At 38.1% G+C, this 14,346-nt stretch overlaps 1 protein-coding gene across 1 annotated transcript in view; it reads right to left on the bottom strand.

Annotated features, from left to right (window-relative positions):
* Positions 1-3,700: 3,700 nt before the first annotated feature.
* The window catches only part of GMCL1 (germ cell-less 1, spermatogenesis associated), a 32,779-nt gene continuing 22,133 nt past the window's right edge, over positions 3,701-14,346 (bottom strand). Inside the window, 5 exon segments of the mRNA XM_038384799.2 lie at positions 3,701-5,171; positions 6,618-6,705; positions 6,936-7,000; positions 7,002-7,082; positions 8,650-8,725. Of these exon segments, the coding sequence (XP_038240727.1) occupies positions 5,043-5,171; positions 6,618-6,705; positions 6,936-7,000; positions 7,002-7,082; positions 8,650-8,725 (439 nt within the window). The 3' untranslated portion in view covers positions 3,701-5,042.

The following is a 14,346-nucleotide window of genomic DNA, read 5'->3' as shown; positions in this document are numbered from 1 at the left end:
TTCAAGGTAGGCCTGGGGCAGGCCCGAGGAGTGCTCCTCCACCAACCAAAAGAAACGAATCTACAAACACAAAGCCAGAGGGGGATACCTTTCCCTGCCCCCTCGTCCTATTGTTGGCCCCGGGGGTCAGGGCTTCCCCTAAGCAGGCCCTCGGTTCCAGTTGTTTCCCGTGTGGGGCGAAGAGCAGCCTCTCACCCTGGAGAAGCCTGGCAGCCGCTTGTCTCTCTCCTGCCCCCCGCTTCCCCCCAGACACACACAAAAGGAGCTTTAAAAAGGTCTCAGGCAGCCCATAACTGGTCTCATGTGTCCCTGATTGACCTGAGGTAACCCCTTCTCAGCTTGTAGGAAAAAAATACCTTTATCGCTCTCGGGCTAACATACCTGCCTTCCTACTTTCGACCCTCTCACCTGCACTTGTTTTTTCTTCTGTCATCCCCCATATTTATGAGTCCGGGGCTCAGTAGCTCCTCCCCTCAGGCTACTCCGCCCACTTCCCAGAACCCAACAGGACCAGTCTCTTACCGCCGTCCAGCCTGACTTTGTCATGCCTTTGAGCATTTAACATTCAGAACATCCGTATTTGAGAAATACTTTAAACGGACAAAGAGAAAAGGAGGACTTGTGGCACCTTGTAGCTCACGAAAGCTTATGCTCTAATAAATTTGTTAGTCTCTAAGGTGCCACAAGTACTCCTTTTCTTTTTGCGAATACAGACTAACACGGCTGCTACTCTGAAACCTTTAAACGGACAGGATCAGGAATTGAGACTAAAAGGCTGTCCATCAACTAAGGGCCAGACTGTGCTACCCTTCCCCACATAAAGTAATACCTCACAATACACTTAGTCCCCTTTGTTTCACATAGGCAGGCGCTACGCAACATGTATACAAGTGCCCTAAGGGTTCTTATGCTCTCAGTTTTGTGACCTCTTGTTAAATATTCCTGATTCTATATTCAAGAATATTTTCACCACAGGTATTTATTACTGTAAATAACGAGAACATTGTTTAGTAACTTGTAAAGTGAGAGATGTTGAACTAGCTGTACCACTAAAAAAAAATCTGCTTTTCATTTACAGGAATATATTTATGTATTAGATTAATAGCATCAGATTTTCCTTTTTTCAATGGGGGAATAGTTACCTACCGCCACAACAAACACTGAGTTTTTAAAATATATTTTATTGCCTTTCATAAAAGACTTGAAGTTTCATTTCTCTGAGGTTACATTTAACTGAATTAGGTTCACTCCTGCAAACAAGTAACTATGTGGTAATACTTCGCATTTATCTACAAAGTGCTTCACAAATATTAATCCTCTACATCCCTACAGAAGATATTCTCTGTTTTCATTAAACTTCAGCTCCTGACAGCCTTCTACCTAGCATCTAAGGATAACACTCCATTTTAGCACAAAACAAAAAATGAATCCACAGCTTGGCTGAGGGTCACTTTCTTTGCATGTTTGACTTTGTAGGTAGTGGGCATTAATAAAAAGTCAAAGCCCAGGACATTAGCTAATCAGACAGAATAATTCACCTTAAAAGTGTAATATTTAGCTAGGACTGGAAGATGCTGCCAAGTGCTTTGGGTACTGCATTTGACTACCAAAATCAGTTGTAATTAGGTCTATGGAATGTCAGATTCATAGAAGCAACGTTTATAGCATTATTGCTAAAGGTCTGACTCTGAAATTTAAATACATGGTGCAGATCACTTTTGTATTTATGAAGCTTTTTTTTTTTAAAACAGAGCCCCTGCTTTTTCTTATTACAGTCCCACTGAATCCTTGGTTAAATGGGAGAAAAGAGATTAACATTAGGAAATTTTTCCTAATTTGAGCAAGAACAAAGGAACTCTGAATTGAAAGACAATACATTTAAAACTGGTAAGAAATGTAGGGTATACAGGGAATATATCTTCAGTAATATCACTGCAGCATGGCATTATACAGTCATTACTTAGTAAGGTTCATAAAAAGATTAGGCGTCTGTTTAACAACTACTGTTATACCAGAGGCATAGCAGCACCAATCCTCAGGCTTCAGGAAAAGGATTTCCGTTGCTTCTTGCATACAAGCATCCCTCCTTACTTTCTTGTTCTGTTTTGCAAATGTTGGCCTTACACTAATTTTCATCACATTCAATAAAATGTAGGCTATTCAAAATCACTACCTCTGACTGGAATTCAAGCTTCAGTTCTTAGTTTTCTCTTTTCTTCTTACAGTTCCCTCATTTTGTCAAGTTTTCACAGTAAGAATACTTAAAAAAAATTAGGGCAGTATGTAACGTGATTTCTTTCACTTTTATGTTTGGACTCAAACTTATTTTCTCTTCCCTACTTGCAATGGTAATATTCAAAGTATATGTTGCTGTGCCCTCTTGTAATGAGTGCTAAATCCAAACATTAATATAGAGATAATACGTTTTGGCACTCATGTCTTCTCCTTCCCTTCCAAGAGTTTCTTACAGCAGTTTTCTTCAATTATGCTAATAGAAGCTAATCCTTTAGTATGCTTTTACTATAAAAGCAATTATAAATAAAAGCATTTAATGTTCAAAAGATTCATCTATTCTTTACCTCCTCCTGCTATTTATTAGTTTCAGGAAGTAACACAAGGTATTAGACATTTTCCCAGGTATCAAGTGGTTAATTCCATGTCCCTTCTTCAGACTACACACAATTACTTTGAACACACAGTTCTAATAAATACAGCTAATTTATCTCTCTTAAGAGGCATATAAGAAAAAATGCTGGATGAAAATTATCTGTAGCTGCTGTGGTCTGAAAGGCCCACAGAGGCTCAAGAACAAATCAAAGTACAACATAAACCAGGATGACCAAAACCTGAATAGAAAATAAATCAATGTTGGAAAGGTTTCCAGACTAGCAGCCGTGTTAGTCTGTATCTTACAAAAAGAACAGATAGAATGGAACATATAGTAAGAAGATATATAGGTGTGAGGATACTTATCATGGGGAAATAGATTCAATTTGTTGGCTGGGTCATTACACAATGGAATCTAGTTCCCCATGTTAATTATCCTCACACCTTGGTCAACTGTCTGAATGGGCCATCTTGATTATCACTACAAAAGTTTTTTTTTTCCTCCTGCTGATAATAGCTGATCTTAATTAATTAGCCTCTTTCGAGGTTGGTAATGGCAACTTCCACCTTCTCATGTTCTCTGTATGTATATATATCTTCTTACTGTATGTTCCCTTCTATGTCTCTGATGAAGTGGGCTGTAGCCCCCAAAAGCTTATGCTCAAATAATGCGTTGTCTCTAAGGTGCCACAATGTTGGAAAGGACACCTACCAAGTCAGGCCTAGATTTTCAAAACGAAGAAGTCTTTTAAAGTTAGACACAAATAAGTGATGCAATTCCCCCACGCCCACCCCAAGATAGTGCACATTCACAATTCCCACAGAAATTAATGGGAGTTGAGGGTTCTCAACTATTTGAAAAATCTAGCCACCTATTTAGGTGCCTAAACAGGAATTAGGTTCCCAACTAAGCACAAAGCTTGACTTTTTTTCTTCAGGCTCCAGCAGAATAAAATCCTGACTGATTTTCTCTCTGGTATTGTCCAAAAATACTTTTGACATTGTCATATAGCTAATATCCAATATTTTCAGGGTGACTCAGAAAATATTTCTGGCAGAAAATAAAGATTAATGAGCACTGCACTATTAAATTCATTTTCAACGATTTATTCACAAGTTGTCACTGTTGTTGTCATTTTGCTAAACTTGTATTTGCATCCTTGTTACCGTGTACAAAGGTTCAATCTTTTTCTGTCAATATTAACATTAAAAAAATAGGGTTCCTAAGGAGGCAAAGTTCTTGCTTTGCCTCCATAAATCTGTAAGTAGGAATTCAAGGTATCAATAGACAAAACATAAAAAACAAACCAAATACGTACAAAACTAACAGTGTGCATCTTGTCCTTGATTTGGATCAGTTAAACACCAACTTGGAAATGAATCCCTTGCTCTCAGCTCCTATTCTGCATCCTGTGACCTGGCTTAACTGATGTGAAGTTTGTGTTAGCATGTATAACTCAAAAGGCACTCAAAGGTCACAAGTTCCTGAGCTTAAGTGGGATACAGATTCCCAATTAAAAGTTAAAACAAGATGTTACAGAAAGCCAAAAAGTTAAAAAAACATCCTGATATTTGGTATACACAAATATGTTAGGAGTCAACTGAACTCTTGTTGAAAATTGTGGTTATGTCAACAGAAAGACTCATAAGGGGGGGGGACAATACACCTTTGTAGACTTCTCACTACATCAAAAAAATGCATTTCGGAATGAACTTGTCTGAAAATTTCAGACTTGTCTTTCTTACTGTTACTAAAAAATATTTTCCACAAAGTTTAAAAAAATGGCCTAAGACCAAGAAAAACAAATATACATATGACATGTGGAAGGCTTAAAAACTAAAATGGATCAGAAAAACTGTACAACAGTTAAATAACTATAAAGAAAATAAAAGGAAAATGTGGCCTTGATGTAAGGGCCACTGGAGTCAATGGAATTTGGAGCTTGCTATTTACAGTTCTGTTACAAAGAGCACAACCCAGTGGTTAGCAATGGAAAGGCTTTTTTTTACCCAAATCTAACGAGTAATCGGGAATTTTACAAAGAGGTTAGTAACATTTCATTCACACGGATTCACTTTTATCAGTTAGGCTCAGATTTTGCCCCACCGCCCCCCAACAACAACAAAAAACCAGAAACAAACAAACTTGTAACAGATTTCATACAAACTTGGAATGACTGTTCTCTGCTAATGTAGAACAGAAAATACAAGTGAAAAAATGTATGGTATAACTAGTTTTAGCCTATGTGGTTTCAGATCTTTTTTTCCAGATATGCATAGGAATATACTGAGGATAAAAAAAGTAGCTGTATATATTTATCTGCTACAGTATAAGGCCTTTGTTTATTTCTCATAGCTCTGTGTGTAAGCAGGGCATTAACTTAAAGCAAGCATACAGTTATAAAAGTGCTATTGTGTTCCGCTAAACAGGTCTCTCAGTTTTCTGGGTTATCTAGCAGCCCATCACTCTCAGTTCTCTTCTCTGGTGATGTATATAGGAAGTTACAGCAGATATACAGAGGGAAGATCAGAAGTCTGCTGTCCAAGTTCATTACTACTTGTTCCTGTAAAGCAAATATGAAGGAACATTTTCAAACAAGTTTAGAACAATAATTCATACTGCTCAACAAAAAAAAGTGGTACATGATTTAGAAGTGCTAGAACAGATTCGAGTGAAACAGCAAAAGACTGGAGATTCCATTTATTTTTATGTTACCTCCAAAAAAGATGATGGAAAACATCACAGAACTTAAAACATTTTATAAATTCATAGCACTGGGTATGAAGAAAAAAATCAATAATGAATCCAAGGTTATATAATACATTCCCTCTCCTTCACTACACATGACTAGCCAACCGAAAATGAATAGTTTTATCATACCTCAGCTTTGCCAAGACATTTTCTACCCTGCCAAGCCTCTCCCTATCTCACTCCCCTTAAATCAGGGACAAGGATCAGCCAGTGCAGGCGGTGGCCAAACCATCTCTACCATCAGAGAGTCTCCCCTGGCAATTGCCTGCCATTTAGAGGTTTCAGCAGACTGGATAATCTAGCTTATTATATCTAGGATGGGCTAAAATTTCTTGGTAGTGGAACTAACCAAAACATTTTTGGCTGTCTCCTCAGAAGGAATCTGGACTCACCGAATTGGAAATGTATACCTATAGGAATATTTGAAATTTACAAGGAAACAATACCTGTGTGCATGTGCCACACAGACATTGCCATAATCAGGAAATAAGGGAACCAATAGTACGATATTGTATATGAAAACATGCTCCTTTGCCTAGCTATTTTCCCAAAGGAGATCTATTGCGTTATCTTTAAAAGAAAACAACCTTAGCAACAAGGTTACAAGACAATGAATTCCAACCAGGGTCCACATGACAGTCATGTACCAAACTCTGAACTTATTCCTAACAGCAAGATTTCAAATTAGTCCTAAATTTGTCCTTTACACAGGTAGGCGATAACAGACAGTTATTTTCAATACTCAGTAATATATTGTAGTGATTAAAACACAAGATCTGCATAGATTTAATATTAAGCTACTTGCTACTAAAATTGGGAAAAAATTTGCCAATTATATCTACAAATTTGTTAACAGCCTAATGTTATTTTTGGCTAGCTATGAAAAGGTTCCCTCTTTCACTAGCTTGGTTAAAATCAAACCCGGTTAATTTCTCAAGCGTTAGAATTCTGGTTAACAATCATTCTTAAAGACATTACGATAATGGTATATAGCTTCAGCAGAGCCCCTGAGAATTTCAATTACAGCCACGACGAAAATCCAACTAAATATCCTGATTTAGTTCTCCCATTTAAACTAGTATATTACATTCCATTATATGTGGCAGAAGCATTTTAAAATTTCATGTCTGCAACTACAAAATGTAATTGAATTTTTTTTTAAAGGTCACTGCTGATTTTCTCAGTGTTCTTGATGCTTTAGACTATTACTAGATTTAAAAAAAAAAAAAAAAAAAAAAAAAACCACACACAAACATACCTGATCTTTCTCAAGGGTCAGGATCTGATATCCTGTGGTTCTACTGCAAATAAGTTTTCCACTGTTATCAAAAGAGGCTAGACGTAGCCTAGGGGTATAATGAAAGTTAAATACTTGATTTAGCCTCCTGTAACTTTTTTCTGAGGCTAAAGGAAGAAGCCAGCTTCTCACAGGGAGACAGGAGCCCACATTGTCATACAGCATATTTTGTGCCAATGAAGTTGTCATCTGTTAATGAACCAATTCCAGTACGAAATCAGTTGAAATACTGGCTTCAAACATATTTTTCAGTGAAATGAATGGTTAGCCCTTCTTCACCTGAACGCAATGTTTCTCCGTGGTTGCAGACTGACTGATCCACTGCATGGCTGATTCAGTGTGTTTTCGTTTGAAAATGATGTAGCGATTTTGTATACGGACAAGCAGATCAAAGCCAAAGTTGAATCCAGTCCATCGCCAGCAGTACTAAAGAACAGAGAAAACATGTAAGACCTATTTTATTTCAATGGGCTATACTATTAAAAATATAACACATTTCACTCTGAAGGATCCCAAAGCACTTCATAGTCTTACATACATACTAAGGCCCAAAATCTGCATCTGATCCACATATCCCAATTTCTGCATGAAGTCCTACGGAAACAGTGAACTCTGCATGGGTGCAAGTGTCCGCTCAGACAGATGTGATTGAAGAATCAGGGATTACTTCACCTACCACTGAAATGCAGCCACTTCTGGACACCTATCTTACTTCTCATAACAAAACCTACAGAACAGTTTCTGTACACCTCATAGGAGCACTGTCAATTGAAACAGAAGAGGCGTTTAGATAGGATAGTTACGCAATTGCCTATAGTTATGCAATTGCCAATATTACGCAATGGAATTTGGTTACGGCACAAGCTTTAGCAGCCACCTAATTCTTACATAGAGCCATGGAATTATACACAATCAGGTTTCAATTTAAAACCATCTGTCCATAAAAGATTTTATAATGCCCCAATTGCCAGAGGATCTCTAGGCAACATAACTCCAGAGCCCCCTGGACCATGGGTTAAATATACGCATGAAGTGATTACTTCAAACAACAGATCCTTCGGTTAAATGATTTTAGCGTGCAGTTAGGAAACAAGTCCATCTTTCTAATGCTCTTCCGTAAGGCCTGCTATAAACACAATATCCTGCATTAGAACTAATCTTTAGATGTTTACTACCAAATTGTGATGTAATCTTGAGCATTAATGAGTTCTATTGCAGAAGGTGACCAAAATTGGCACTGTGGGGTTCCACGTTTAATGTCAGTGATTTGCATAATATGCTCAGTTTATGGATGTAAATATATCTTTGCCCAACTGCCAGCCCTGAAAACTCAATCTGTGACCTGAGAGGCAAGCGAAGTTATTTCCTTGTCACGCCCCGTCACCAATGAAGTTTTTTGAAGCCAAATTAGGCCAGACACCTAGTCACTGTATTATCTTCAAAAATCCTCTCGGGCACACCTGGACAGCCTCAATCTCTTCAAAAGCTTTGCTCAGGTGTAAATAATCAGAATTAAACAAACAATTCTGTATAAGAAATTACATACATCTTTGCAGGTGTGTTGGTTCTCCAGCACAGTGTCACTTTTCAGAGTAGAACTAATATTTTACAGATGATGTTATGCACACTATATTTAAAATTATATTTTAAAAAAATGAATGATTTCTATTACTTTGCAAAAGTCATAATTAAGCATCTCAGGAGTTTCAAACAACAACAACTTCATTCCCCCCCTTCTAAAAACACTACACATTGAGACTTTGTTTATAGCACTATCATGATGACTTTAGTATATTTTGCTAGAAACTAGGAAAGCTGACAAGCATTTCAATAAGAAGGAGCTTTGTTTATTTGTGAAAGTATAATTTCCATTAAAATCTTCCTTTTTGGTGCAGTTTCTGAAAAAAAGCCTCTGAAGACAAAGTTTCTGAAAATATGTAACACTTTTGAGATAGCTTAGTTTTGTACAAATTAAGGTATAGTTTATACATACATCACCATCCTTTGCAAGCTTCCTACCACACCTCATGCTGTTTCCTTCAAGTTCTTCTTTATTGATTTCTTGAGGCCTATGAAGGTATGAAGTAGACCATTTTGAGAATGATTCAACAATTTATTGTTTACTTGTAAGAAAGAAAGATCGTAGCAGCAGCAAGAAAACGCTCTGTGGAATTTCAGTATAAGTCAGCTCCTGAATCAGAAAACAAGTCATATTCTTATTGTATTGATTGGATATGCTTTTACTAAATATAAGTCTTCCAGTTCAGTTTTTGTCTGGCTCTGGCTTCTAGCTCAGTTCTGCTTCTGAATTGAGCCAATACATGTCAGGGAGACAAAACCTGACTGAAAACCACCCAATTTAAAAAAAAGAACAGTTTCTTGCATTTCTCCAGCCAAATGAAAAATAAGACATTGAAAGCTTCTGCCTCAAATATTGAATATTTTTAGTAACATATATAGATTCATAAAACAAGTTAAGTGCCCTGAGGGCACATTCAAATCAAGCAACCCTGTTACAATTCAGCTGAAGTTTGTAGCATTGATGGGAGTCTAACCATGTTGCTGCCTAAAGGGGCTAAATTACATGATCTATTCACATTACATTTTACCTGTACTGTAAGGAGGTCAGGTGGGACAAATGGGACGCAAATGGGTTCTCTGATTTTGTTATTTTTGTAATGTAGACACACACGGACAGTATTTACCTGCAATTCAGAAGGACTACATACAGACAGATCATCTACCAGAATAATAATTGGACCCTCCAAACTAACAGGTCATATAAATTACTGTTGCCATCTGACTATGGGACTTCACAGAAAAGCAGCGTAATCAAGATGCACTTACGGGGAGGGGGGGCCTGGCATGTGTAGGTGGATGGTTGAGGAGCTTGTCTACACACAAAAAGTTGTACTACTTTAACTATAAAGCTTAAAGAACATTTAACATATTGCACAGCATCTCAGTGGCAGAGCTGGAACCCAGGAGTCCTGACTTTATCGCTTTAAGTACAAAGTGGCTCAACCCCCGTATTGTGGATGCAGTTGTACCAGTATAAAGATGGTTTATATTGTTATAGCTATTTCCATATGGGAAAGGGAATAATTACACCCATATTATGGGTTGCTCTGGTAGAACTATTTTAGTTTAAAGAAATCATACTCGTAACCAAAATAGCTATACAGGTTCAAAAACTATACGTAGATCAGGCCTCAAAAAATTAAGCCCTGGTCATCAAGAGTCATATTATGGTCTGGCTTTAAACATTTATAATGTAGTCAGTTATACAAGTGTTATCCATTCAGCATGTCTCCAAGGTACATTGAAAACAAATTAAATCACTATAAAAAAAGGAATACATATGCTAAATTACTATTAAAAATTCAAAAGCAGTCTGAAACAGCAATCAAAATAGTAATAGGCCACTTACTGCATTTCTTGCCATTGTAAACACGCTTGTACCTACAGCACTGAAAATATCAACTAAGTAATTTGTGGCCTTTTTCTAGATTTTATAAAGAACACTAGTCATAAGAGATTAAATACTTTATAAAGAGATTGTTAATTGGGACAATTAAGTGGGATATAAACATAACAAAAGTCTACACAATTAGCCATAGAATTGGCCCTTGAGCTCCTGCAGGGGACTGGGGTCTGGGGCCTGCCTCACTCCGCACAGCTCCCAGAAGCAGCGACATGTGCCCCCTTCAGCTCCTACACACAGGGGCAGCCAGAGGGCTCCGCACGCTGCCCCCACCCCAAGTGCTGCCCCTGCAGCTCCCATTGGCTGGGAATCGCAGCCAATGGGAGCTGTAGGGGCGACGCCAGTGGACAGGGCTGCATGCAGAGCTGCCTGGCCGCACCTCCGCTGCTTGAGCTAAGTGCCACCTGAAGCCTGCACCCCGACCCCCTCCTATGTCCCAACCCCCCGCCCCAGTCTTCCTCCCCCTCCCACCCTCCTGCACCCTGAACTCTTCATTTCTGGCCCCACCCCAGAGCCTGCACCCCCAGCCAGAGCCCTCACCTGCTCCCCAACTCCCAATTTTGTGAGCAGTCATGGCCCGCCATACGATTTCCACACCCAGATGTGGCCCTCGGGCCAAAAAGTTTGCCCACCCCTGTGAGTCAGTCAGTCAAATACGTTACTAATTCTTGGCAATGAAAACATGCACTGTGGATATAGAATTTCATTCTTTCTGGCAGAATAGTGGTTAGTTTTCAAAATTAACAACAAATTAAGTTTCTAGTTATACATTAAGCTCTTTTTACTAGTCCCTCCAACTAGCTACAAAAATTCAAAAAGCTTAATGATTCAACAGTTTAAACTAACCACTTAGACAGCATTACTCCTTATTTACTCCTTCACATAACAGAAGAACCAGGGGTCACCCAATGAAATTAATAGGGAGCAGGTTTAAAACAAACAAAAAGAAGTACTTCTTCACACTACCTGTGGAACTCATTGCCAGGGTATGTTGTGAAGGCCAAAACAATAACTGGATTAAAAAAAGAATTAGGTAAGTTTCTGGAGAATAGATCCACTGACTATTAGGCATGCAACCCCATGCTCTGGGAGTCCCTAGCCTCTGACTGGCAGAATCTGGGAGTGGACACTCAGAAATTGCCCTGTTCATTCCTTCTGAAACTCCTGCAACTGGCCACTGTCAGAAGACAGTGTACCAGGCTAGAAGGATCATTGGTCTGACCCAGTATGGCTGTTATGTACCAAAAAGTATAATAGAATTTAATTTTGAATATTTACCCAGATAAAAAACTAAGGTGGAAAATTAAAGTAGACTAATCTGCAGCTTCTGTCCCTTGAACTACTGTAGGCACAAAGATTTATTTCAGCACACAACTACATTAATGCTAACATAAAAAGTAAGCCTACTTCAGGTTTACTGACGTGTTTTGATGAATGGATCTAGTACTATGTAATAACAGCTCAAACGTTTCAAGAAGAAACTACTTTACTGAAGTGGGAAGGGTTGTTACTTCTGGCCTCTCAAGTATAGCAAAATGTTGAATTATGCAGCATTACTCTATCACACAGGGGCAGTAATGTGTATGAAAAGTAAAATACACTTTTAATGCAAAATCATTTTCATTTCTGAAGTCTCAAAATAGAACATGCCCCATTAAAACATGCACCAGATGGGATATGAAAATAAAACTACATCACTTCATGAAGCTCTGTAGGTGACAAACAGTTTTCACATATTGTTCAGATTACTGGGTTTGTGGTTTTGGTTAACTCTTCAGGAAATGTCAAATACTATAGTGTCTTATAGCTGCACCTATCAAAGAAAGAAAGAGAAAGAGAGAAAGTTGAGCTGGGAGCAGGGCAACTGGCCTGGATGAAATATGGGGAAATTTCTGATCAAATTATTCTTTCACTCACCCATTTACCTTTTAACTTCCAGATACCTTCCTTCCTACGTAGCAATACCTGGCATCTCTTTTCTTATTTGAAATGTTAATTAAGGACCCCAGCTGCCTCTGTCCTGGGTCCCAGGTGGATGTGTTCTGCTGACAAGCAGCAGAGCCTCTGGAGTTGCAAATCAAAATCTGGTTCTCTCTGGGATTTGTAATGTCACAGACCAAATCCCGAAATGAGGAAGTACCAAAACATAGCACCGAGGGCAGTATCTCCCTCCTACACAATCCCAGGGCAGAAGGGGATAGGAAGAAGAGATTAGCTAGTTTTACTAAAACCTGGACAAAACACTGTTCAATAAAATTAGCTAGGGAACCACTGAAAAATCCCTGGGACATCTGATTTCCTTTTACAAACCTACACAATTTTCAGTGATAAAGCTAAGAAATTATATTTGCCAAATCACTCTCCAGCTCTACCCAAAATTAAACAAATACAACATAAGAAAGCTATCAACAGGATAAAGATGCAGAAAAAACTAAAATCTAAATTTGTCCCGACACATCTGGATTCATAGACAGTAGTACTAAAGACTTGAACACAATTTTTTCTGTTAAATTAAACTGCTTAATTGTTTCAAAATGTTAAGCTAACAACTTCTCTTTTCACTTTAGTTTTGGATGTGACCGAGAAAGGTATCAAAAAGCCTTTGTTTAGCAGTACATATCAGATAGACATTAATATTAATAAAGTAAATTCTTCAATAGCAACAGCAGCACTGAAATACTCCTAAGTGAGATTAGCTTTATCTGCCTTGTTTTCGCTGTCTAATATTTGACTTCATATTAAGCTCTGGCTCTGCTCCTCCTCTTGATGTCTCAAGCCTAATAACACAGCTGTAACACTCACTGTGCAATGCTTTACTAAATGCCACATACACTACAACTCTGGCATTTTCTACTTGGAAAAATGTTCAGTTCTCGTAATACACTTTATTTAATGTAAAATTAAAGAGTAGTAAAAAAGACCTCATAATTGCATACTTCATTTGCCCTAAGATAATGCTGTTGCCAAGAGGCATCCCGAAAAGCAAGTTTAAAAAAAACAACAACAAGCATTCCCCTAGCCTAGCTAGTACATGCACGTATTTTCTAAAATGACAGATGCTGGGTTGGCAGAACTGATGCAAGAAAACCGAAGTAAAAAGGGAGACAAAAGGCAGGCCACAAAACTAAAAGAGTGTTAGTTATCTGTACAAATAACAACAGTCCTAGAAAGCCCTCTAATTCTAAACAGGCTACAAAGCATCATTATCCTCTCCCTTCTCCCCCTATTTTGCCTCAGTTATCATAGCTATAAAGAAATGAAATGACCTGTTGAAGGTCAGACAGCAAGTCAATGAATACAAGGAATAGAACGCAGTTCTCCTGAGCTCCAGCCCTGCAACTCCACACCCTAGACTGCAGCAAACATTACCATATAATTTGCTCAGATACTGAAATGATTGTCCCAATGGTAGTTATAATATTATAAGGGACAGCACATTAACACTTTTTAGCTTCTAATGATCAGTGTTATGCTAAACTAGCAATTTTATATCTGTTATTCTGACAAACACACTCCATATCAAAGAACTCTCCCACTCTGAACTACAGGGAAAAGTAAAGTAATTACCATTTCGTTAGATGGTTAGCCAGAACAAGGACACTTTAATCACTCAGACTAAATCCTGGATTAACCAATTTATTTTTGAGGTGGAAGGGCCATCAACTCCATGTAACTGAAAGCATCTGAATAAAATGTATTATCCCTGGGGAGCCAACATAAGACTGGGTCTGTAATGCAAATGGGGACAGGTAAACGAACTACAGCATTGCAAACAGCATTATAATATGGCTAGGAAAGAGACTGCACAGGAAAAGGCTAGGGACACAGTTCAAAACTCCAATATGTGGTGACACAATCACAAAACAAATAACTTGGGAGCCAATTCAGAAAAAAAAAAAAAAAAAAAAAAAGATATCTGGCTTCTGTGCTATGCAAGCTCTTTAAGATTCCCGACTAAAGCAGCTATCACTAGTGACTTGCATAGACGCAACATACTATTTTCTATAAGAATCTAAAGATTTATTTTTGAAAATAAGAAAAACTGGAACAGAATACAAAGGAGCAGAGCAGAGTATAAGAACTTGTTTTCTCTAATATGCCTTTACAGGTGGACATTATTTTGCAAGTTTTTTTTTATACTGGTCAGTATTTGTCACCACTAGTATTGCATATATACTTTGAGGATGTGAAAGAGCGATATAGTAA

This window comes from Dermochelys coriacea, chromosome 26 (genome assembly GCF_009764565.3).
Source record: "Dermochelys coriacea isolate rDerCor1 chromosome 26, rDerCor1.pri.v4, whole genome shotgun sequence".
Classification (NCBI taxonomy): Eukaryota; Metazoa; Chordata; order Testudines; family Dermochelyidae; genus Dermochelys; species Dermochelys coriacea.
This window is presented reverse-complemented; position numbering and strand designations above follow the sequence as displayed.